This window comes from Vulpes vulpes, chromosome 10 (genome assembly GCF_048418805.1).
Source record: "Vulpes vulpes isolate BD-2025 chromosome 10, VulVul3, whole genome shotgun sequence".
In the NCBI taxonomy this organism is placed as follows: domain Eukaryota; kingdom Metazoa; phylum Chordata; class Mammalia; order Carnivora; family Canidae; genus Vulpes; species Vulpes vulpes.
The window spans coordinates 38,347,942-38,372,554 of record NC_132789.1 but is presented as its reverse complement, the minus strand read 5'-3'; the positions used below and the strand labels follow the sequence as shown (position 1 = coordinate 38,372,554).

General features: G+C 54.0%; 1 protein-coding gene across 1 annotated transcript in view; it reads right to left on the bottom strand.

The window, feature by feature from the left end:
• SLC2A1 (solute carrier family 2 member 1) overlaps positions 1-15,910 on the bottom strand; it is a 28,622-nt gene extending 12,712 nt beyond the window's left edge. The window contains exons 1-2 of the mRNA XM_072723621.1: positions 15,671-15,910; positions 3,313-3,408 (exon numbers count right to left, since the gene is read on the bottom strand). Coding sequence (XP_072579722.1) covers positions 3,313-3,408; positions 15,671-15,688 — 114 coding nt within the window. The 5' untranslated portion in view covers positions 15,689-15,910. The remainder of the gene's footprint in view (positions 1-3,312; positions 3,409-15,670) is intronic.
• Between the last annotated feature and the right edge of the window lie 8,703 nt (positions 15,911-24,613).

Here is a 24,613-nt window from a genome sequence, read left to right as displayed (position 1 = left end):
GAGGCTGGAGGTTAGGGCCGGGCCGGGTGGGGCCCAGCTCAGACCGTGTGTCACCCTCTACCCCTCCCGACTGTCTGGGACAGAGCCTGGCGCAGCCCTTGTTGAGTGAAAGTGTCAGCAGGCCTGAGTCACTGAGGGCGGCCCCGGCAGGCCCTGCTACTGCCTCCTACTCTTGCATCACCTGATCCCCTCACACAGGTTAGGTTTATCAGGTCCTCGAATCCGCTCTGCTCCGGTGGGCAGGGCTGGGGCCAGGCACGCGGTGCGTGAGTGCAAGGTGCAGGTGTCAACACAGGGAGTGTGCGCTACAGGCTCTGCCGGCGGGCTCCCGACCTGAGCCGGGGACAGCTGCCCCCAAATGCACCCGTAGACATGGGGCCCTCAGTGACACCCCCCCCACCCCTGTCTCCTAAGCTGTTCCCCCTCCGCCGGCCTCCAATGGCCTCTGATTAGGGCCGGAGGCCCCAGGATGCAGGAACCTCCCGGCGCATTTGTCCACATCGGCAACTTAAGAAGTTTCTCAGTGGCTCCCAGCTAAATGCAGCCCCCCACCCTCACCCCGTGCCTCTGCTCCCCCAGCCCCTGCCTCCTGGGACCCCTCTCCATCTCTCCCCCTACTCCCCCCACAGATTCCTTACAGCACATTTAAAACATGAAATCACATATGAAAAAGCATCCCGGGTGGATCACCCCTCCCACCACCACCCTCTTTTCTTCTCCACCACCACCAAGGCTCTTGGAAGGGTCGTCCTGGCTCTTTCCCATCCCCCCTCCATCCTCCAGGGGCTGCAAGGAGGTTTCTACCCACGTGGCTCCTCCCACTCAAACTTTGGTCACCAACGGGCACCATCCAGTGTCTGGCATTGGGCAACACGGGCTGACTTGTCCAGGTCACCTTCTGGGAAACTTGAGAGCTCGACTCTTCTCCTTTTATCCCAGTCTCTCTAGGACACCCCCCTCTCCTGCTATTTGGTACCATTGACCAACTCCCGGTTTCCCCCCAGCTGACTCAGCTGACCACCCGCCCAAGAAACAAGGCCCCATGTCCAGGTGTTCCCTGCCATCTCCAACTGTGGCCCATCAGATCTGGAGTGTCCCACCTGCGCCTGTCAGCTCCTCCTATACCTGCTCCCCCTCCAGGCCCCGCACCACCCAGGCCAGAAACCTAGAAGCCACATTTAAACGCCACTCTCGGCCTCACACTAAAGTCATGACCAAATCCTGCCCACTCTTCCTGCTTGGTGTTTGTTTTCCCATCCCGATTCCAAAGCAGCTTTCTCGCTATTTCCCTATCTCTCATTCCCCATCCTCAGATCCCTCCCCACTGCCCAGATGCCCAGGTCCTTTCCCTAAAATGCAAATCTGATTATATCTGTCCTCTTCAACGAGTCCCTATTGTCCTCGGTCTGAAGTCCATCCTCCCAGCTGGGCCCACCCAGTGCCCATGTGCCTGTCCTCACGGGGCCTTGCCGCGCCAGTGGCTGGTATTTTGTAGATGAAATCTACCCAACAAGACCCTTTGTAAGTCAGCCTTGGGTTTACCTTGTTGGCCGCCCCAGACCTCTTTCTCCTCCCGCCCATCCTACCCTGGACACACCAGTCTCTCTCTCCTCTGCCTACCCAACTCCGTTCCGTTTCTGGAAAACACTTCTACTCAGATCTTGGAGTCCTCATTCTGTCATTAACTCACTAGGCGATCACAGTTGAGACCTCACTTAATCCAGGAGCTCTTGACTTTGGCCACACTCTAGAATTGGCTGGGGCGTGTTAAACATCCGATGCCCAAACAGCATCCCAGATCAAACACATCAGACTCGGGAGCATCCAGGGGGGTGCACTCAAGTGCAGAACCCAACCTCCCTCTCAGGCCGTGCAGAATTTCCATCTGTATGATTCCCAAAAGGAGCCAGCTCCGAGGCACACACCTTGGCAGGAGCTGTTTAAAATACTCAGCTAAAGCAGGGCTTGGGGCTGTTCCCAGTGCGGGCGCCATCTCACACAAGTCTGGAAAAGTCCCGTCACCTCCGCTGCAGCTGAGCATGACTCAGCAGGCCAGGCCTTCCTGGTGACCTGCTCCCGGGCATCAGGCGTGGCCCCCCACAGCCACCCTCCGCCTGTTTGGAGGAGGACCAGCTCTGACTCCCGACACTGCCCAGTTCCCCTGGACAGGCTGTTGGTTCTCGGGGGCCAGCCCCACTCACCTTCTGGCCTCACCCTCTGGACAACAGAATGTGGTCCTGACCAGACTGTCCGCTCTCCTTTTGTTCTCCCCAAGAAGGCACAGATTTTCAAACTGATAAAGCAGCTGGTCAGGAAGACAGCCTGAGGTTGTACAGTCTGACTTCTGAATCCACCCCTCACTAGTTATGTGACCTTGAACCCGTTGGTTATTTCATCTGCCCAGGGCCTCAGGCTCTGGGTCCATAAAATGGAACTCACCACCTAACCTCATAAACATATGTGAAAGGCAGGTATAGGGAAGGGACTCCTTATGGTACCCTTCCCTGCCCTTTGACCTCCTTTCCTCTCCTCTCCTCCCTGAAGCAGGTGGGCTGAGCTGGGGGTGATCACGGGGGTCCCTCCCACCCTCAAGGGAACAAGTGGGAAGTGCCACGGGGAGAAGGAAGTGAGTACAGATCCCTACTACCTGTGGTTTCCCCACAGTGAGACGCCACTTGTACTTGGGCCTGGCACAGGGTCTCTGGGGAAAGGAGGCTGTTTCCAAGTGGAACGGGATGCCGTACAAGGGGGGCTGCTGCTTATGGATGGGTGTGAGCACAGGCTTGGGGACCTCCCCGCTGGGAGGGCTCCAAGGCAGCCTGGGGTTGGATACCAGCTTCGTCCCTGCCTAGCTGGGTGATGCCAGGCAGGTCTCCTTTCTACTGGCCACTCTCCCCACCTGCAGGATGGGAACAGTGACTGTTGCCTGCCCGCCCGCCTACCTTGGAGAACATTGTGAGTAGCAAGTGAGATAAGCCCCACGAAGCCCTCTGTAACCCTTGAGGGTCACATAAATGAAGCATCACCATATCAAGCATAGCTTTGATGATTACAAATGTCTCTGTTGGGGTGGAGGTTGGTCAAGAGGACTTCGAAAGACCCCACCATTTTGCAGGCCCAACATTCCGACGCTAAAACCAAGAGTTTTTGATCTGTTCAGAGCCAGAAAATTGGCTGGTGGGAACAGATGGTGAATTGATGTAAATGACGGACACCCAAGAGACAGGGTGAGCGGGAGGGTGAGCATGTGGTGTGTGCAGCACACAGCAGAGTAAGCTGGTGTAGACAAGCCAAGGAGGGCACAGCACTCACCTTCTGGGGGGCATTGATGACTCCAGTGTTGTAGCCAAACTGCAGGGAGCCGAGTACTGCCCCTCCCACAGCCAGCATGAGGCGGCCCGTCAGCTTCTGCAGAGGAAAAACACCACACTGTTACAGGTATGTCTGGGCGCAGGCAGCAGGGCAGGGCATGGGCTGGCAGGTTCCCTCGGTCAGATATCTTGCCTGACTCCTGGCACCATACCAGTTCTTTTCCCAGGAAACTCGGCCACTTCCTGACCTCAGATGCCCCACACCAGCCCCAGTGACTTCTAGACACTGGGCTGGCCAGACTCATTCCTGGGAAGAGAGGGGAATTAGGGTCTTCTCTAGAATTCTCTGCAGCCAGGTCTTGACCCTCTGTGGAGTCTCATTCCTCTGGTGGAGCTATGTCCAGGGTCCAGGTGGCTCCAGACTCTGTTTGGGAGGCCCAGGAATCAACTCCCCTATGCTGGGGGTGGGGGGGTGGGGAGGGACGATAAATTATGGAGGAGGAGCAGCATAGGTAGGGGGGAGCACCCTGGATTTGGACTGGAAAGTGATGGCTTCTGATTCCAGCCAACCTGCTACTAGTTCTGTGAATTCCAGCAGGCTGCTACCCTTCCTCAATCCTGCCTGGATCCCCATTTTCTTGTGTATAAGGCAGGAAAATCATGCTTGACAGCATTGGAGATGTGGTCTTGCCCTCTCCTCCCTCCATTCACAGGGCAGGAAACTGAGTCCTGAGAGGAGACAAGCCCCAGATTACTCAGGGCTCTGCAAAAAGCCAGGCTGGAGCTCAGGGCTCCTGGGTCCCCATCTCGTGCCTCTCGTGGCAACCATCCACAGACCATGAGCTTCCCAGGGTTATTTGGACACAGATGACATAACAGGCAGGAATCCGCTTTGGAAAAGTACATGACACTGGGCAAGTAAGAGTGCTGGGCCAACGTGCTACGATGGGCAAAGGGCTGGGGAAGAAGAAAGGTGGTGGGGCTCTGGCCCCTGGCAGCCTGGGGCATGAAGATCACAGGCAGGGAAGAGGCCGGCAGGTAGGAGAGCCCTGGGTGAGCAAGGTGCCTTGCTGGAGAAAGGGAGAGGACTTTTCTGCCTTTCAACATGAAGAAGCCAAGAGATGTGACATCAGGTCCCTAACTGATTGTGAGAGAATCAAACTGGGGAGGCAGAGAGGGGGTGGGCGCCAAAGCAGGACTGGTGCTCACCACTGATCGTTGTGTGCCACACCGGGCTGGGCGCTAGAGGAGACGGTCAGGAGCACCAAGCCACAGGCTTTGGCCTCAGTTTCCCCACAGAACCCAGAAGCAGCCCTGACTTCAAGATCCTCACAGATAGCACCGGGTTTATGGCGAATCAGACAGGTTCCTAGTACTGTCTTTTCATTTTCTAGAAGCTGTCAGGCCAACGATCTCCCATCAGAGACTGAGAAAGAGGAAGAGGCTCCGGCTAGCCTGAGCGCATAAGCAGAGTCTGTTCTTCACCAGGTGTGTGCTGGGACGGTCTCTCCCCACCGGGCCACCTGGCCCCTTCCTGGCCCAACTGTGGACATTCATCCTAGGCCGGGGCTTTCCTCGTGGTGGGCCGCACTCCCTTTGGTTCCCATCCTTCCCAAGTTCTCCCTTCTCTTAGCTCTCCAGGCAGCCTCCAGACCCAGGGCTGTCGGCCCTGTGTGGGTGGGGAGCACGGGACAAATGTCCTCTATGGGCCCTAGCCCAGCAAACTCACAGGGTGACCACTGAGATGAAGGGAGAGGCTGTCACAAGGCGCAGAGGGTCAAGGGAGAAGGGCTGAAGAGTGGCATTGAAGGCCCCCAAGGTGAGGCACACGTCTTCGCTCCCACGGGGTTTCTCATGGGGTTGTCCAAAGCGTGGGATCAGTGGAGAGCCAGATAGATTTCTCTAGTTCACATTAGAATAAATATAAATAGGATTTCATAAAGTGTGGCATGGCTTTATGATAGAATACAGAAAAAAGAAAGCTCTTTACCTATTGATTTGGGACACTTCCCAAGATACATTAAGTAAAAAGCTAGCTTCACAGTAGGGTGCATTGCCTGCTTTAAAAAAAAAAAAAAGAAGAAGAAAAGGCTGAGGGTGGGGGGTGAGGCTGACCATACCTATCTACCTGCTTAAAATGACGCCCAAGAAGGGTAACGTGGCCCCTTGGGGGATCTGGATGGCAGAGGCTGGGTGAAGAGACTTTACTTTTACACCCTTCTGCATGTTTTTGAATTTTGAACCATGTGAGTGGGTTGTGTACTCAAAACATTTTCTTTATAAGCCCCTTGGTTTCATATTACTTAGAACAAAGCATTTAGATAAAAATATAAGTGAAATGTAATACAGAGGACGCGTGGATCTCTAAGAGCCATGCCGGTGGCACAGGAACTGTTTCCAGTGTGGCTCTGATGTTCCTGGGGTGTCTGGGCCTCCGAAGTTGCTCTCGGGGCTCAGCTGAGCAGCTGTGGCCTCTGGCAGTGGGGGCTCCCAGGAGCCAAGGACAGACCCTTGGGCTGGTGCAGGTCAAGGTCACACTGTGCTTTAGAAAACCCGCCTACCAACGCCCTGGTTACATCCAGAGCCACCTGGGCCGGCTGCTGCACCAGGACTCACGAAGACTCAGTGACCCGGGCTCCAGGCCCTGGATGAAGCAGGCCTGCGTCCTGACCCTTCATCAGGATGGGGTGGGGGCCTCCCCCAGGTCTGAATTCCAACACCAAGGTGGGAGAAGGTGTGGTGGGAGCCCTGGAGGGAGAGACTTCTAATTTTGCCTGGGGACAATCAAAGATAGGTTTGCAGGAGGTGACATTGGACTTGGGCCGTGAAGGATGTGCAGAGAGTCTGCCAAGTGGGGAAGCAGTGGCAAGACTGCATTCCAGGTAGACAGAACAGTACGTGCAGGGGAAGGAAGAGGGGCCTGACTCTGCTGGCTCAAACAGGGAGCGTTCAGTGTGGCTGGGTGTCAGGGCAGGGGGGGAGCCCACCGCAGCCCCCGGGCAGGCACGCCCCCCACCACACCCAGCTTGATGTGGGAAGAAAGCCGGAGAGAACCGCTGCCCTTCACTTGGGAGCTGGGATACCTGGAGGTCTCTGGGCTGGGAGCTGGGATACCTGGAGGTCTCTGGGCTCAGTTTTCTGACGTGGGAAATGGGGGATCAGAATTCCTTCTCCCTAAAGACTTGCTGTCAAGACATGATAGAGCCTGGCAGGGTTCCCCTGACAAGCTGAATTAGGGAAGGATGGGAAGCCACTCTCCCCAGGGCCACCTCGGCGCATCTGCCCCCACCAGCTCTCTGCCTGCAACTGAAGGGCCCTGATGAAATCCATTCATTTCACAGGTTTCCTTCAGGGCCAAGCTGATGGACTACTTGGTGGAGACCTAGAGAAGGGGAACAATTGTGGAGTCTGGAATCTGTGACTCCCAGGAGCCCGCCCTGACACCCATCTGTGACCACCCTAGGGCTGAGGCTACCTTCTAGAACATCCTACCCTCTTCCGGGGTTTTCTCATGGTGTCCTCTGCAGTCTCCAGCTCGGGCTTCTAGCAGTTGAGAATACCCACCTGCTGTTCACCCACCAGTTGGGGAATTCCCGCCAAGAATGGGACCTGGGTCTTACCCAGCCCTGCAGCCAGAGTGCCCAGGGTAGGGGGCATAGTACAGAACATTTGTAAAACAAACCACTTCTGGATTTCGCTTTCAGGCAAAACAGGCTCCATGTGTATCCATTTTGCCAGAGCCATGCTCATCCTAAGAGATTTTACCTTGGCCATTTATCGAACCCCTGGTGGGTACTAGAACATCAGCTCTGAAGGCAGACACAGGCTAACAGGAACTCCCAACTCCCGGGTGAAATGAGGCAGACCCGAGTTCAAATCCTGACTAAGGAGTGCCACAGATCTGAGTTCAGCAAACGCCCAGGCTCAGGGTGCGGCACAGAGAAGGACGTCACACCCCCACCCCCATCAGCCCTATCCCAAGGCGAGGGGCCTCCCCTTCCTGGGAAGCCACTGATGAGGTGTCAGCCTCAGGACCTCTCCTCCCACACACCGGGATGCCAGATGGCACCGGCCGTGTCACGTAACTTGCTAAGCACCGTGGCCTTTTGACCCATGCCCATGTGCCCTTCCCAGCACAGTGCTCCAGCCCTGGGCTTGGCCTACAGTAGGCCCTTGGTCAATATTGGCAGAAGGAGGGCATGTGGCTACTGCCATTCAGAGGCAGGGCATTCCTTGCTAGAGGAAGGCCCAGGTGTTGGCACAATCCAGATGTTGCTCCCATCCTATCCGCTTCCCACAGCCTCCCTCATGGTTTCCTGATGTGCACAGAGGCACACGACATGGGCTTCCTAACTGCCTGGTCCCCAGTTCTAAGGAGGACAGGAGGGGGCGAGGCAGGGGAGTAGAATCCGTAACAGCTCCCTTTTCATTTCTTTTGTGTACGTTTTTCCTAGGATCTCATTGGAACAAAATTCTGGACAGAAGAGAAAGAAAAGAAAAGAAAAAAGAAAAGAGAAGAGAAGAGAAGAGAAGAGAAGAGAAGAGAAGAGAAGAGAAGAGAAGCCTAAGGAATTGCAGAATTGCTGTAACAGTCTCGTGTGACAGATGGGGACCTCAGGTCAGAGGGCAAACTCCCAGAATAGTCAGCAAACAAAAGCCAGGGCTGGAACTTGAGTCCTTTCGATTGCTTGACTGACAGTTTACCCTCTGACCTCTTCCATCCTGCCAAGTCTTTTAAAAAAGAAGAGTGATGGGTTACCCCTCCAAAGCCTAACCTTCAGGTGACCTCAGGCACTGGCTCCTCTGGAGGCCATCTCCTCAGAGCTCTCCCCATGATGTCAGAACTTCTGCATGGCTGAGCCTCCCCTGCACCCCACGGTGGCCCTGGGGGCAGAAGGTACTCATCAATCTTAAAAGCAGAGAGGAGAGGAGGGAGCTGCTGCATTTATCAGTACCTGCAGCACCAGTGAGGCACCAGGCACCATGCCAGGGTCTGCTTCCACATCTGTTCCACCATGAACAGGCGCTGGGGGAGACACTGCTCCCACTTCACGGACGAGAAAACGGGAGGCTGGAGAGGAAAAGGTGGATAACCAGAAGGTCCTTGACTTCTGTGACGCTTCTGGTAGGAGGTCTCTGACACCAAGTCCTATGCCCTTCCTGCCCCTGTCCTCCCCCTTGCTTCTGGGCACTGGCCCCTGAAGAAAACAAGGCTTCTACCCTGTGCTCTCTATGTAGATCAAATTCTATCCTAGCAACCTTTGGGGCCTTGCCCTGTCCGAGCCAGGATAGCCCAGGCCAAAGCTCAGAAACCTCTGGTCACTTGGGTGGATTTTGCTCTAAGCCTCAGTTGGCGAACTATGGCCTGTTGGCCAAATCCAGCCTGCCAGCTAAGAATGGGATAACATTTTTAAGTGGCTGGAAAAGGGGGGAAAAAAAAGACTAATATTTTGTGTGACATGAAAAGGATATCAAACTCTTTCAGTGACCACTAATAACATATTATTGGAACACGGTCACACTCACTGATTTATATATTGTTTATAGCTGCTTTTGTGCTACAATGGCACAGGGACTGCATGGGCCACGGAGCAGAAAACGTTTGTCAGCTTCTACTTGAAGCCGTAGGTCCTTGGAACTGCTATGTGCAAACCTAGCACAAGAACCACACAGGATTTTCCGAGCCTTCCACGTCATACCAGAGCATCTTCTTTAAGTAACCAAAAAGGTGTTTGTCCTAAAACGGGATGTTAGGGGATCCCTGGGTGGCTCAGTGGTTTAGTGCCTGCCTTCAGCCCAGGGCGTGATCCTGAAGTCCCAGGATCGACATCCGGCTCCCTGCATGGAGCCTGCTCCTCCCTCTACCTGTGTCTCTGCCTCTCTCTGTGTGTCTCTCATGAATAAATAAAATCTAAAAAAAAAAAACAAAAAAACAAAAAAAACCCAGGATGTTAAAAGCAACAAAGTGGTTCCGTGGGGGGCTGTATGCATGGGCCTTGGGCAGGTCCCAACATCTGAAAAAGTGGACACCCCTGATAGGTACCCATTCCAATGGTGAGATGGGCACCAAATCGACCTGATGAGTTAATTTGGTCAGAACATGAGAATATGCAGAGGTCCCTGTTGGTGGACAAGTCCCAGCTCCCCTTACTTGTGTGACCTTCAAAAAGCCCAATCCCTCCAGACTTCTTTTTCTCCACAAGAGAAGTTTCCTAATAATACATTACTAAGGAAAAAAAAAAAAAAAATTACTAAGGAAAGATAATACCTGAATGCTTGTTCCCTACACTATTCTAGCCAATGAGCATTCGGCAATAAACCAAACCAAACTCCTGCCTTCATGAAACTTGATATTTTAGTTGGGAGTGGGAAGACAGAAAATAAAAACCTAAAAGACATCAGGTGGCGAGTGGTATGAAGAAAGAAAGTGCTGTATCTTAATCACAGTGGGACATGCCTGTAACGGAATATTATGCAGCTGTTGGAAAGAATGCAGCACATCTGTATGTCTCCGATACGAAGCGAGTGCCAGGGTAGATTGCTAAGGGGAAAAGCAAGGTGAAAAACAATGTGTAGGATGTACATTTTGTGTAAGGAAGGAGGAGAAAATGAACTTGTATAATGGCACTTGGCTTGTATGTGCAGAGTAGATACAACTGTAAACACTGACCTGTCACCCACCTAGTGGTGGGTGAACAGGATAGGGTGTGTGGGGTGCAAAGAACCATGTAGAAAGCGCGATCCAGTTATAGGCACCCACATTCACCTGCCCAAAAAGAGGTCTGTTGAGGAGAAATGCCAAACCATTACAACTGGGAGAAGACGTTTACTCTTACTTGGTATGCTTCTCTGTAGTTGACTATCACTTCCAAACATCTACGACCTGACCAGAGAGGTAAGATTATCACCCCCACGGCAGTGGAAACAGGCTTCAACAGGATGTGTGGCTTCCCTGAGGTCAAATGATAGAGCTGTTTCTGAGGCCGGCTCTGGGCTAGGCAACCTGGGGGACACATCCTGTCCAGCAGAGGCCTCGGTGGCCAAAGCTTCCATAAGCTGGCTCTGGCAAGAGGTCTCTCCCCTTCTGGGGTGCCAAGGCCCCTGGGAGGCCAAAGCCAGCAAAGGGTTGGTGCTGAGGTCTTAGAGAGGGTGAACTCTGCCCTCGGGGATCCCTGGGTGGCTCAGTGGTTTGGCCCCTGCCTTTCGCCCAAGGCATGATCCTGGAGTCCTGGGATTGAGTCCCACATGGGGCTCCTGGCATGGAGCCTGCTTCTTCTCCCTCTGCCTGTGTCTCTGCCTCTGTGTGTGTGTGTCTCATAAATAAATAAAATCTTAAACACACACACACACACACACACACACACACACACACACACACACACACACAACTCTGCCCTTGTTCTACCCTGAGTACAGGCCGAGGAGCCCTGCTCAGTTAACTACAAAATCCCAACGTTTATGCATTGGCTACTGCCTCCCTGGCTTGGTGGCTGGGGGCACAGCCTCAGCCTCACTCCACCCCTCCCATGGAGGGAGGTAACAATCAGAGGTTTGTTTTGGAGGCCAGGCTTGACCTGCCAGCCTGGTCCCAGCCTCTCTGGGCCCAGGAAGCCAACGAGAAGCAGCACTCTCAGCCTCCACCATCCTGGGGCTGCCCATTACTGAACTGAATGGCTTTGTGACCTGCGTGCCCAGGAGCGGGGCAGGAGAAGGATGAGGCTGCAGGTCCCAAGCCAATGCTGCACACTTCCCCCTTTGTTCCGGGCTTACCCGGCTCTGCCAACTCTGGGGGTGGGGGAACTGGATGCCTGTACCCTCAGAGCCAGAGGAGAGCTCTAGGCCCTGCCACCCCGTGACCAGCAGGCGCTGGGTATAGCTGAGCTCCCTGAAGTCACAAGCTGATTACAGGGGATTTGGGACTGACCCAGCAGCGGGGCAAGTAGGCTTGGGTCCCCGAATGGCTCAGCATGGGACAAGGATCGTAATGGAGATGTTTACACTGTCTGTGCACCCAAACCAGCCATAGAAAGGGTCTTCCCACATAAATAGCCACCACTTTGAGTTGGGGAACTTGGCCGGTCTCACCATACCTGGCCACGGGGGAGCAGGCGTCCAGCTCTACAGCTCTGAGGAAAGCCACTTGCCCAAGGTCATGTTTTGTTTCCATTCACAGAAGGATTTCAGTTGTCAAGTTATGTCTAATCCAACCTTTAAACTCCTACTGCACCCAGGAGCTTGGAAAGTCCTAGAGTGTAGGAATTCCTGCTCATTTGGGGTGAGTGGAGGGTGGCACACTGGACAAGGGTTTGGAAAACAGTGTCCTTTTTAAAACACTCTGGAACACCTCAAATTCTTTGTAACAGCCTTATCTTGGACAAGTTTCTTTCCTTCGTGGGCCTCAGTTGCTCCATCTGTCCAATGGAAGGCTAGGCCATGCACTAGAAAGTCTTTTCCTGCTCCCACTTTCCTTTACCCTCTTATGTCATCCTAGAAAGGCTGGCAGCACGTTTTGCAGTAGGAGGCTCAGTGTGTGACCTTGGGAAAGTCATTTTTCACTAGACAGTGATGTCACCGCGGCTTGTATCTCCCTCACAGGGGAGGCAGGGCAGCCACATTAGCTGACCCATCTCTGGGCCCGGGCTCCCACCCAGGTGCTACCTCTGCAAACAAGCCTCCCAACAAACTTCTGCTGCAGAAGAGTTAGCCAGTGGGATCTTTAGCAACCGCCCCTCAAGGCCTGGGCATCCCGGGGCTCCCCAAAAGCTCACATTGTCAGAATGCCAGACTTCTGGATAGAGGCCACAACCCAGGTGGGACCCAGGTAAGTGCAGTGAGTCGTGGAAGTCCAAAGAAGAAAGGAATATTTATGGAGTGTCTGTGGAGACAAACACATTTTTGTCTGAATCCTTACACTCTAATAATGAAAATGACATCACTCTGCAGATGAGGCAACTAAAGTAAACTGGAATTCAAAACCACATCCACAGGACTTCAAAAGTCTATGCTTTTGGATCGTGTAGGAGGCGCAGTCAGTGAGGCGTCTGCCTTCAGCTCAGGTCATGATCCTGGGGTCCTGGGATCCAGCCCCCCATCAGCTCCCTGCTCCGCTGGGAGCCTCTCCTCACTCTGCCATTTCCTCCTGCTTCTGCGCAACCCCCCCGCCCAACCGCGTCCCTATGTCAAATAAATAAATAAATTCTTAAAAAAAAAGTGTATGCTCTTCATACCACTGGGGGGCTGAGGAGCTCTGCAGATTTCTGATTTCTCTTTTATCTGGAAGGCAGAGGCCCCACAGAGGCCCAGGGCACCACAAGGGACCAGCGAGGAACTCTTCACAAAGGGCTGGGGAGATGTCCTCGCCTGCTGCCCAGGAGGGGGCATGCGTGAACTTCTGGCTGGGAGAGGAGGCATGCAACCTGTCCCCCATTTCCTACTCAGTTAAACTTAGTGTGATGTGCAGAGAAAAGGACAGAACGCAGGGAGGTCAGTAGAGTCTATTCTCAGGGGCTAGGAGGTGAAGGGGAGCACAGCAGAAAGAACTTCAGGGCGCCCTGCTGGCTCAGTCGGTAAAGCATGCGGCTGTTGGTCTCGGGGTTGCGAGTCTGAGCCCCAAGGTAGGCATAGAGATTACTTAAAAATTAAAAACAAAAACAAAACCCACTTTAAAAGAGAGAGGAAAGAACTTCAGAGTCAGACACCTGCTTGAAAGACCCGGGTAAGGGAGGTAACCTCTCCAGGCCTGGGTCTATACACCCTGTACAAAAGGGCTGTACTTGCTGATCAAACTGGCAGCCTCCAAAGAGAGAGTCTTTATTCCAGAATATATACTAGTGACCCAGAGAGGGTTTAACCATTAAAAAAAAAAAATGTTTTTTTTTAAACCATAACTGTTATCTGCATCTTTTTACGTCTCTTTTTTTTTTTTAAAGATTTTATTTATTTATTCATGACATACATAGGGAGTTGCAGAGAGAGAGGCAGAGACACAAGCAGAGGGAGAAGCAGGCTCCACGCAGGGAGGGACGGCGGTCCCAGGTCTCTAGGATCACGCCCTGGGCTGAAGGCGGCGCTAAACCACTGAGCTACCCGGGCTGCCCCATTTCTATCTTAAGTAGGCATATAATCTACTAGTATAACAGTGTATGTATATGAATTTATTAATACAGATAAACCACTAAGCAGGATGTGCTCCAAAGTTATTTACTGATGGGCAGACGGTCCAAGCTTGGAGTATTGCTCGAAAACACCTACCAGCTACAGCATTTAGAACCAACTCATACAAGAGCAGTCTTAGAATTTAGGCAAATTCTCTGATCAGCCCAAAATTCAAGAAAGGATGTGGTGAGACGGGCTAGCGGAGACTGAGAACCCTTTTTCACTGGCCTGGGTTCAAATCCAGCCCTGCTTAGAGCTGTGGGACTTCAGGAAAGTTACCTCTCTTCTCTGAGCTCCAGGCGTGTGAGCCACTAGGGCTCCTTACAGAGGGTCAGTGTGACACGGTGGCATTTTAGCCAGAAGTCTAGTAAACTGTTAAGTGGCTACTGATTTTTCTCCTACACTTTTCTGTCTCTGCTCAGAATATTCTTATCCACTCCAAAAAAAAAAAAAACAAAAACAAACAAACAAACAAAAAAAACCCAGGTCCTGCGGAGCAAGACAGTTCTGACTCTTGAGGAAGTAAAAGAGAAAAGTCCTTCTCTTTCATAAAGAAACTGAGGCCCAGAGAAGTTAAGTGGCCCGTGAGAGCCCCGAGATAAAACAGTAAATATGTGGACTCCAGGGTCTCAAGCCCTTATCAGTAGCTGGAGTCACTTGTTTGATTTTTATTTCGTTATATCCATATGCCAGGATAAAGGTTCACCCAGGACTGTTGGGGTTGGGGGCGGGGGGGAGACTCGGGGTCTCATTTCTTTTTTTTTAGAATTTTTAAATTTATTTATGATAGTCACACAGAGAGAGAGAGAGGCAGAGACACAGGCAGAGGGAGAAGCAGGCTCCATGCACCGGGAGCCCGACGTGGGACTAGATCCCGGGTCTCCAGGATCGCGCCCTGGGCCAAATGCAGGCGCCAAACCGCTGCGCCACCCTTTGGAGGGATCCCTCGGGGTCTCATTTCAAGCCCAAGGGCCAGGTGGGGTGAAACAAGTTGTCTGAATTCAACAGGTACGAAGGAGCCTTTCCCGGCGGAGAGGGCAGCCGGGCCTCAGGCAGGCGCGCTCGGCCCAGGCGAGACCCCAGGGGGCCCCTCGCAGTCCCGCTGGACCCCTGGGCAGCCCGCGGGAGCGCAGTTCTAACCCGCACTCCGGGTTTAAAAAAGGTGGCGGTGGGGGTGGGGAGGGGGACATCCTTGTGCCTCCCCTGCCAAAGGACCTGAGAAAATTCAGGAGGGGGCGCTTCAAAAAAAAAAAAGTCATTTTAAAAGATTCTACGCAAGGGGTAAGAGAGGGTAAGAAACAATGCCCCGCACGCATTTGAGGGGATCCGTAAGTATTTGCTGAAAAGGAACCGTTCTGAGAGTCACAAAGCTCCCCAGCGCGACGAGCGTCTCTAAGAGGAAGAAAGAGATCCTATCTGGGCAGCTGCTTGCCCCCAGGGGAAGAGACCGCGTCGAACCCCGGCAGCGGCCCCGGGGCCCCCGGGCCGCCGACCCCCGGCGCGCGCACCTCCCGCTGGGGCTCCTGCTGGGCGCCCCCCGGCCGGGCCCCCGGGGCCGGTGGGTGCGCCCTCGGCCCGGCCACCTCCGAGCACCTCTCCCCGCACTGGGGCCTCGGAGGCCCGGGCATCCCGGCCACAAGCGTCCCCCGCGCTTCGGGCCCTCGCAGGGCGGGCGCCGGGAGCGCGCGAGGCCGGTCCCCCGCCCAGCTGCAGGCCGCGCGCGGAGCGTGGCCCCGGGGCGCAGGGCAGCCGCGCCGAGCCCGCCGGGTGGGGGCGGGTCCTGCCGCCTCCGCGCGCCGGGGCCGGGGCCGGGCCGGGGGCTCGGCCGGCTCAGCCAATGGGCGCCGCGCTCGCGCCCCCTCCCCCGCCCCGGGAGGAGTCGGCGCGGGGCCTCGGCCGGGGCGGTCGTGAGCGACGTGCGGCGCCCGGGCCCCCGGTGCCGCGGCCTCCCCCGGCCTCCCCCGGCCGCGTGGACCGCGCGGCGCCCCCGGAAGGAAGCCGGAGAGGCAGTGCGGGCGCCGAGGACGCCGCGGAGCCCCGCGCCCCGCGCCCCGCGCCCCGCGCCCGCGCCCGCGGCCCCCGCCCCGGCAGGGCGCGGCGCTCCAGGCCGGCGCCCGGGGGTGCGGGGGCTCGGAGGCCAGCGCGGCCGGGGGCGGCGGGTCCGCGCCGGGTTCGGGGCGGGGCGGGGCGGGCGCGCCACTCACCTTGCTGCTGGGCTCCATGGCCGCGCTGCGCCGGAGGCTCTGCGAGCGCCGGGTGCGCGGGCGGCGACGGGCGGGCGGGCTGCGCTCTCCGGCTGCGGCTGCGGCTGCGGCTCCGCTCCCCGGGGCTCCCGCCGCGAACCGGACGCGGTCGCTCGGCCTCCCGCTCCCTGGCGAGCTCGCTCCCGAGACCCGGGGCCCGCGACCTGCGCGCCAGCCGGGCTGCCTCCAGCTTGTCGCCCTCAGCCCGGAGAGGGAGTTTATAGGACCCCGGCCATTGGCTGGCCGGCCGGCGTGTGGGGGGCGTGGGGGCAGGGCCGGGGGCGGGGCCCGGGGCACGTCCGGGGCGGGGCCCGCGGGGGCGGGGCGGGGAGGGGGCTGCGAGGCGGGCGGGCGGGCCGGCGCGGCGCGGCGCTGGGGCCCCCCGGGGCGCCCTGGGGCGGGGAGGCGCGTCCGCTGGGCGACGCCGAGCCAGTGTGCGCACCTCTCTGAGCCTCGGCGACCTCCTGCGAAATGGTGGAGCCGGAGGGAGGACTCTGGAGTCCTCCCTCCGCCGCCGGAGGACCTCGGGGAAACTCAGGACCGACATAGGACCGAGCCTAGGCTCCTTAGGAAGCTCGAGCGAGTTAACGTTTCTAAAGTGCGTAGGGCGGCATCTGTTTCGTTGTAAGCAGTAGGTCAGGATCTGTTGGACCAACTACAGGAGGTCTCGCTCCGCGACTTTCTCCTAGCCCCTCTCCACCCCCGACATTCCTGTTTGCAAGCCAAGCCTTGCTTTAGCACGGGCTGGGCCCTCTGCCGGAAAATCATACCCACCTCCTCCCTGGGCTCTCCTGTCACCGCCTTGGTGAAATCTTCTCTACCCCTGACACTACATGCGAACCCATGGCGACAGGTGAGTGCTGAGAACACATGGGTCCTTGGGTTTGAGCCAGTTCTATATAGTACACCGGGTCCTAGCACCATCCTAGGCAACCTACTGGCCTTTGAGCCGGTTTCATCAAAGGTAAAACGGAATCAATACCACCTCCAAGCTTCATGTGCTGTCATGAGAGAATTTCTAGAAAGTTGATGAAGTTCTCAGCACTTGCTGACACACAGGAAGTCCTTTTTTTTTTTTTTTTTTCTAATGGTGGTGGTAACATTTCACCTTATTTCCTCTTCTAAACCCAAGTCTTACTTGAGACATGGCGAAGGGAAAGACCCCCCTGTCCAAAGTCCTGAGGTCAGGCTGAGTGTCCCCCTTTCCCTGTGGAGAGGGACAGGGAGGGGTTACTTCTGGTTGGAAAGGAGGAGGCTGAGGTGACCACATGACTGCTGGACTCATCTGTCCAGACTGGGTGTCCAGTGCTGCCAAGGGGGCACCCGGGCTGGGTGTGGAGCAGCCCATGGACGGGGAGCAAGAGCCTTCCAGGCACACCGCTGCCCACGGCTTCTATTTCTCTGGTCTCCCAGCTGCTCAGCCTGCAAAGTGTGGGGGTTCCTCTTGACACCACAAGCCTCCACCCCAGTACCAGAGGCCACAAAGTCCTGCTGCTTTCACTCCACGTACCCCTTCCCCCCCATCCTCCCTCCCTTCCTGCTGTTTGCAGGGCCTCCACTCCTCTGCTCTCACCTCCTCTAGTCCTAACCAGCACTTTCAGGCTCATATGTCTGATGCTGCTTGAGAGGGAGCAGGCCCTGGCTTAGTTCACGAGCTCTCCTGCCTGACCTCTCCCACTGAGCATTTTCTTGTTTCTCCCTTTGCTCGGGTTGTTTCTGAGCCACCCTCAGTGTGCCACAGTGCTTCTGATGGCACAGAGGACCTCTGGAATGGGGCTTCCGGAAAGGGTCCCAGAGTCCCCCAGGAAAGAAGCTTTATCTTCTTTACCTTTGGGTGTTTCTCAGTGAGCTCCTGGTCCTGTCTTCCCCCAGATGGAGCCCCCCCGAGGATGGCTTCTGTGGGGGAGACACATGGGTGGAAGGAGTGAATGCAGGCAGTAATGAATGATCCTATGAGGAGCTAGCCTGCCTGTTTCTGCCAACACTTGAAGTCTTTCCCTAAGTACCTTTCTGGTTTTGCCACTTTCCTGCTCAGAGTCTCCATAGCTCCCGGTTTCCAGGCATATTGTGTAGGCCTCTTCTCAGCTGGGGGTATGTCTCATTCAGCCCACGGGTCACACTCACCACCAGGCTCCCTTTCCTTCTCTAGGCCAGCCCTGTGTGGGTCACTTCCCCAGGGTCAGAGGCATGTGAGTCTGTTGCTAGCCTGGGGAGCCCCCGAACTGGAAAGGATGCCAGAGGGGAAATGGGCAGCAATAATACCAAGTGGAGTGTGCAGGGATGAGAATGTGTACAGGAGAAGAACTTGTGCCATAGAGGAAGGCGAGGGGGTAGAGAGAGCTTCAGAGAAGATAGGGGGCATGCAGAGCTGGGTGTGGAAGGCTGAATACCAGGCAGACCATAGGGAAGGCCATTTTCGGCAGAGGGAAGAACATGCACAAAAGCAGCAGACGGGGGATCCCTGGGTAGCTCAGCGGTTTAACCCCTGCCTTTGGCCCAGGGCATGATCCTGGAGACCCGGGATCGAGTCCCACCTTGGGCTCCCTGCATGGAGCCTGCTTGTGTCTCTGCCTCTTTCTCTCTCTGTCTCTCTGTCTCTCATGAATAAATAAATAAAATCTTTAAAAAAAAAAAATCACTGAGCAAATCCCTTCTCTCTGCCTGTGTCTCTGCCTCTCTCTATGTCTGTCATAAATAAATAAATAAATAAAATCTTTATTTAAAAAAAAAAAAGCAGCAGACAGGCAGAGAGTAACTGCTGGAAGGAAGGAAGGATCTCTAGACCACACTCAGAGACTGAGCGTGGATGCCCGGATTCAGATTGGAGTCCCAGCTCTTGCTATTTACTTAACAAACATCACTGAGGGCAGCCTGGGTGGCTCAGGGGTTTAGTGCTGCCTTCAGCCCAGGGCCTGATCCTGGAGACCCGGGATCGAGTCCCATGTCGGGCTCCCTGCATGGAGCCTGCTTGTGTCTCTGCTTCTCTCTCTCTCTCTCTCTCTGTCTCTCATGAATAAATAAATAAAATCTTTCAAAAACAACAACAACAAAAAAAAATCACTGAGCAAATCCCTTCTCTCTGAGCCTCAAGACTCATATCTGTAAAATGGGTTTAATGATTCCCATAGGGGAGCCAGATGTGGGACTCGATCCCAGGACCCCCGAGATCATGGCCCCAGCCAAAGGCTTCAGAAGCTTAACCTCTGAGCCACCCAGGTGCCCCAACAGTACTAATTCATGATGTCCCATCCAATCCCCTTCCCCTGGCGAGGGTAGCACTAGAAGACAAAGCAGAGTGGCTAGAAACACAGCCTTGCTCTTGCCGCGCACCTCACCCTACCCGCCCAAACAGACCCCCATTATCTGCTTGAAATTCCATTTCTAGGTCTTCTCTCTCTATAAAAATTTCATGGCCTGCTAAAGGCTATAGTTTTGAGGTAAATTCATGAGAAGCTATTATTAACACTGGATCTGAGGTTAGATTCGCCAGGCGGGCTAGTTTATTTTTTGGGTGGCTGAGTCCTGGGAAACAGAATGTAAGTCCAACCAGAGAGGGAACACCCGAGAAAGCCTAAATGGCATCTGAGCCTGGAAGGCTGGAAGCTGGGGGGAGCAGAGCGCATGAGCTAATGCCTGGAGCCTGGCAGGAAGGTGCAGCTGAGCCACAGAACCGCAGAGCCCCACTAAGCAGCCCCAGGGGAGGCCGTGCAGGGAGGTGGCAGAGACAGGGGATGAAGTTAGGGGGAACCTGGGCAAAAGAAGCTGAAGAGGTGAGGTCCTAAAGGCCCTCAATTGCCAGTTTATAGGAGTTAGGACTTCTTTCAGGGGTAAGTGGGGAGCCATGGTGGGTTTCTGAGCAGGGGAGGGGCCTGAGGAAATCGCAGCCTCCCCTTGAGCCTCCCCTGCTCTGAAGCTTTGAAGAAGGCTGCAGAGTTTGTGGGAGTCCTGGGGTTCAGCTTGCAAGGACCGAGGGCCCCCCCACTCCCCCTCCACCCCAAGCTGTGCTCACACTGGCAGCTTTGTTCCCTGGAGGCTGCCTTTAGCCCTGGAAGGAACTCGCACTTTTTCTGGGTCCCATTCCAAGCAGTTCCAGGCCTCGCCAGCCAGCCAGAGGAAGGGCTCTGGGACTGAGGGGCGGTGCCAGGTGGCCGGCGGCACTGGGTGCTGGGGTGCGTGCCTGGGAGCACGCACGTGGGCTCGGGCGGCCTGCGCGGGCCGGAGGGCGGACGGCACCCGGGAAAAGGGTTTTCTTTCTTTTCTTTTCTTTCTTTCTTTCTTTCTTTCTTTCTTTCTTTCTTTCTTTCTTTCTTCCTTCCTTCCTTCCTTCCTTCCTTCCTTCCCTTCCTTCTTTCTTTCTTTCTTTTCTTTTCTTTTCTTTTCTTTTCTTTTATTTTCTTTTCTTTTCTTTTCTTTCTTTTTTTCCTTTTCATTTTGCCTTTTAAAGGCAATCGTCCTGGAGAAAAAAGCTTTGCTGAGTCAGCCGCCGCCGCTGCCTCTGATGCAAGGTGGGGGCTGGCCTGGGATGGGACTGGGGAGCCCTAAACCTCTGGCTGTTGTGCAACTCAGATCCTCCCAGGCTGCAGGTAAACACGATGCTGGACTCCAGGAGGGCCCGACGGGCCAAGCTGGACGGTGGTGTGTGTTTTAATATTTTCATTCTGATTCGCACACCTGTTCAAACCACCTGCTCTCAAAGAACTTTTCAGAACTTCATCCTTTCTGTGCCCTTCCCCAGGGCTCTGCAAGCGTGCTCGTCGGGGCTGCCACCAGCTCGCTGATACTGGGGGCACACGGAGAACATGCCCCTGCCCCATTCTCTCCTGAGCGCCAGGCTTCTTGTACAGCTGCCTCCAGGTCAGCCCTCTGAACAGCCCACAGGTACCTGACACTCACCTTATTTAAATCTAAACACTGATCGCCCGGGTGGCTCAGTGTTTGTTTGTTTTTTTTAATATTTATTTATTTATTATAGAGAGAGAGAGAGGCAGAGACACAGGAGGAGGGAGAAGCAGGCTCCATGCTGAGAGCCCGACGCAGGACTCGATCCCGGGACTCCAGGATTGCGCCCTGGGCCAAAGGCAGGCGCCAAACCACTGAGCCACCCAGGGATCCCCGGCTCAGTGGTTTGAGCGTCTGCCTTTGGCTCAGGTCCTGATCCCCGGGTCCTGAGATCGAGTCCTGCAGGGAGCCTGTTTCTCCCTCTGCTTATGTCTCTGCCTCTCTCTCTGAGTCTCTCATGAATAAATAAATAAAATCTTAAAAAAAAAGTTGGGGATCCCTGGGTGGCTCAGCAGTTTAGTGCCTGCCTTCTTCGGTCCAGGTTGTGATCCTGGAGTCCTGGGATCAAGTCCCACGTTGGCTCCCTGCATGGAGCCTGCTTCTCCCTCTGCCTGTGTCTCTGCCTCTCTCTCTCAGTCTGTGTCTCTCATGAATAAATAAATAAAATAAAATAAAATAAAAAAGTTTAAAAAATGCATCTTTCCCTCCCTCCTAGTCCCCACCCCAGAGATGGCTCCTTCATCCACCAAATTGGCCCAGCCAGAGACCTAGCATCTTCCTTGACTCTTCTCCCCTCATCCCCTATATCCAGTCAGTCCTACAGACTCTATTCTTACAAAATAGCACTGGGCTTGACCCTCTTCTTCATCCCCACTGGTCCCAAGCCAGCACAATCTAGGACCCCTGTGTATCCTGTTCCTACCTGCCACCACACCGGTCTCTCTAAAACATCCAGCCACCTCATCCTTTCTTTGTTTAACCATCTTTCCGGGCACAACGTGGTTATGTCTCAGAGACGTCATGGGAAGTAAAGCTGTATGCAAAAGACTGTGATTTCATGTGTACAAAGGTCAAATCGGGTAAAACTTACCTCTGGGATTAGAAGTCTGGATAATAGTTACCCTTGGAGTGAAGGCAGTGACCGTGAGCAGGGCTGATACCAGGGCTGGGATGAGGGAAAGGCAGGATCAACGTTACTGATGTTTTCCTTTTGCCCTGAGCTTTCATACGACTCAATGTGGCGCTACGACTAATCCTTTCTTTATTTAAAATTTTGATGTTTTGACACAGTGGGTTATTTTTTTTTTTTAAGATTTTATTTATTTGGGATCCCTGGGTGGCGCAGCGGTTTGGCGCCTGCCTTTGGCCCAGGGCGCGATCCTGGAGACCCGGGATCGAATCCCACATCAGGCTCCCGGTGCATGGAGCTTGCTTCTCCCTCCGCCTGTGTCTCTGCCTCTCTCTCTCTCTCTGTGACTATCATAAATAAAAATTAAAAAAAAATAAAAAAAAAGTCTTTAAAAAAAAAAAAGATTTTATTTATTTATTCATGAGCAACACAGAGAGAGGCAGAGATACAGGCAGAGGGAGAAGTAGGCCCCGTGCAGGGAGCCCTATGCGGGACTCCATCCCAGGACTCCAGGATCACGCCCTGGGCCGAAGGCAGAGGTGGTTAACCGCGGAGCCACCCAGGCGTCCCATGTCATTGTGTTTTTTTTTTCATTAATTTTGATTTTTAAAAAAATATCACACCGACTCATTATCTTGATGACTGAGCATTGGAAACACCCCTTTAAAATTTTACCGTGGAGGTGAGTGCCTCATTTGCCATAGCCTCCTCCTTGCTCTGCTGGTGATGTTTTGTCGTCGGGGTATTGGTTACATGGGTGTGTTCAGTTTGTGAAAATTCATCGAGCTATACGCATCCAGTTTTTGCACTTTTTTCTGTATGCACATTGTGCCTCAATTACAATTCCTTTTTTTAAATTTAAAAAATCAAACTCTCTCCATGGTTCATAGGGAATGTCTGCCATCCACTTCCTCTAGCATCTGCAGCACCAAGAAGAGTACCTGGCACAAACTGGGACTCCGTACATATTTGTTGGATGAATGAATACAGTATCATCCCAGTTAATTTAATTCCCATAAGAACTTGATGAGATGAATGTTTTCTCTCCCATGTTCTTAAATGGACAACAGAGATTCAGGAAAGTGAAGTAATTTGCCCAGGATCAGAGAGTGGGTGGTAGGTAGTGAACAGGTAGTAAGTGTCAGTTCTAGCACCTCGATGAAAAAAATAAACGAGCCAAAACCTTGACAAACACTACTTGTTGAGATACCTGGCCCAGCACCAGCCCAAGCATCGGACCTGGGTCTGGCTCTTATCTCTTAGATTACAAGTGTTTGTGCCTTATCTTTCCCCAGATAATAACCTCTTTGGGGCAGGGGCTCTGGCACTCCTGTCTTCCCTCTGACCAGCTGGTTACTTAGCACAAGGAAAAGGTTCTACATGTTTTTAACAAACAGGGCACCTGAGTGGCTCAGCGGTTGAGTGTCTGCTTTCGGCTCGGAGCATGATCCCAGGTACTGGAATCGAGTCCCACGTCGGGCTCCCTGCATGGAGCCTGCTTCTCCCTCTGCCTGTGTCTCTGCCTCTCTCTCTGTGTGTCTCTCATGAATAAATAAATAAAATCTTTAAAAAATGTTTAACAAACAAATGAAGCAATGAATGAGCGACTGAGGGGTCTGTCGTGATATGTGGTGTAGAGCACAGGCATTGGAGAGACATCTGCTAGCTGTGTGGCTCTGGACATATTACTAAGGCTTTCTGAGTCTCGATTTCCCCAACTGTAAAATAAGAATATCAGTACTTAACTCAAAAATTTATTGAGAATAGGAAGTGAGGACGTGGTTGTCAGGTGACTGGCATATTTTAAATACCTGAGGGATGCCTGGGTGGCTCAGTTAGTTAAGGTTTGCCTTTCATGATCCTGGGGTCCTGGGATCAAGCCCCAAGTCGAGCTCCTTGCTTGACAGGGTGCCTGCTTCTCCTCCCTTTGCCTGCCGCTCACCCTGCTTGTGCGCGCTCTCTCTCTCTCTCTCTAATAAATAAATAAAATCTTTAAAAAAAAATAGATACTCAAAAATGGTAAATATTATTATCACCTGCATTTTATATTTGCAAAACCTGATTTATTTCATTTCACGGTGGGTGGAATCAACCTGTTTCAGTTTCATGCGTTGCTTTCTGGGGGTTAGGGGTTGAGGGGGTGTCTCTGGAGTTGGAAGGAGGGGACCTGATGCAGCCCCCAGGGCTTTCTTCCTCAAGACTACAGAGAGGGAGGGTGCTGGAATAGTCCGGAAGTTGGCTTTATGGCCCAGCTCCACCCTGCCGGTGGTGCTGTCTTTGCCAAGTTGCCCTCTTTCTGTGAGCTTCTATTTTCTCTCTGTAAGATAGAGCTCAGAACAATCTTGACCCTGTGGGGCTCTGGGGAGGGTTCAGTGGCTTGACCCTGGGCCTGGGGCCCAATAGAATCTCCATTAAGGTTGAAACTGAGGAATTCATCTGACACCCTAAGGTAGGAACAGCAAGGAGCCCGGAGGGTCTCAGCGACCCTGAGAAGTCCCAAGGGCTAATGGGAAAAATAAATAAATAGCTTGACTGGTCTCTGTTATGTTCATAGAAACTTATTTCTCCTGAGAAGTGAAATAACAATGTCCTTTATGCCGATGCAACTTTTAAGTATGCCAAATGCCTTCCCACTCCTCATTCCTTTGCTCCTCACACCTTGTGCTGAGGGCAAGACTAGATTTATTCACTAGGCTATGGGGCGGTTGACAAGACCCAAGCATGCAGACGAGACCCAGGCATGCAGAAGTTAAAGCCACTTGCTTGAGGTCACACTGAAGGAGGAGTTTGGTAGCAAATGGAAGGTAGGAAACCCAGACCTCTTAACTGCTGGATGCCACCGAGCAGCAGTCTGGATCCAGAAGTAGCACACAGCTCATGCCCCAAACGAGGGGCCTTGAGACCCAGCAGGTGTCACGCTGTGCTCACCCCCCTCCCCCAGTCCCCACCTGGAGGCCACCTGGCAGTCACATGCACATTCATCACGGAGCAGCTGT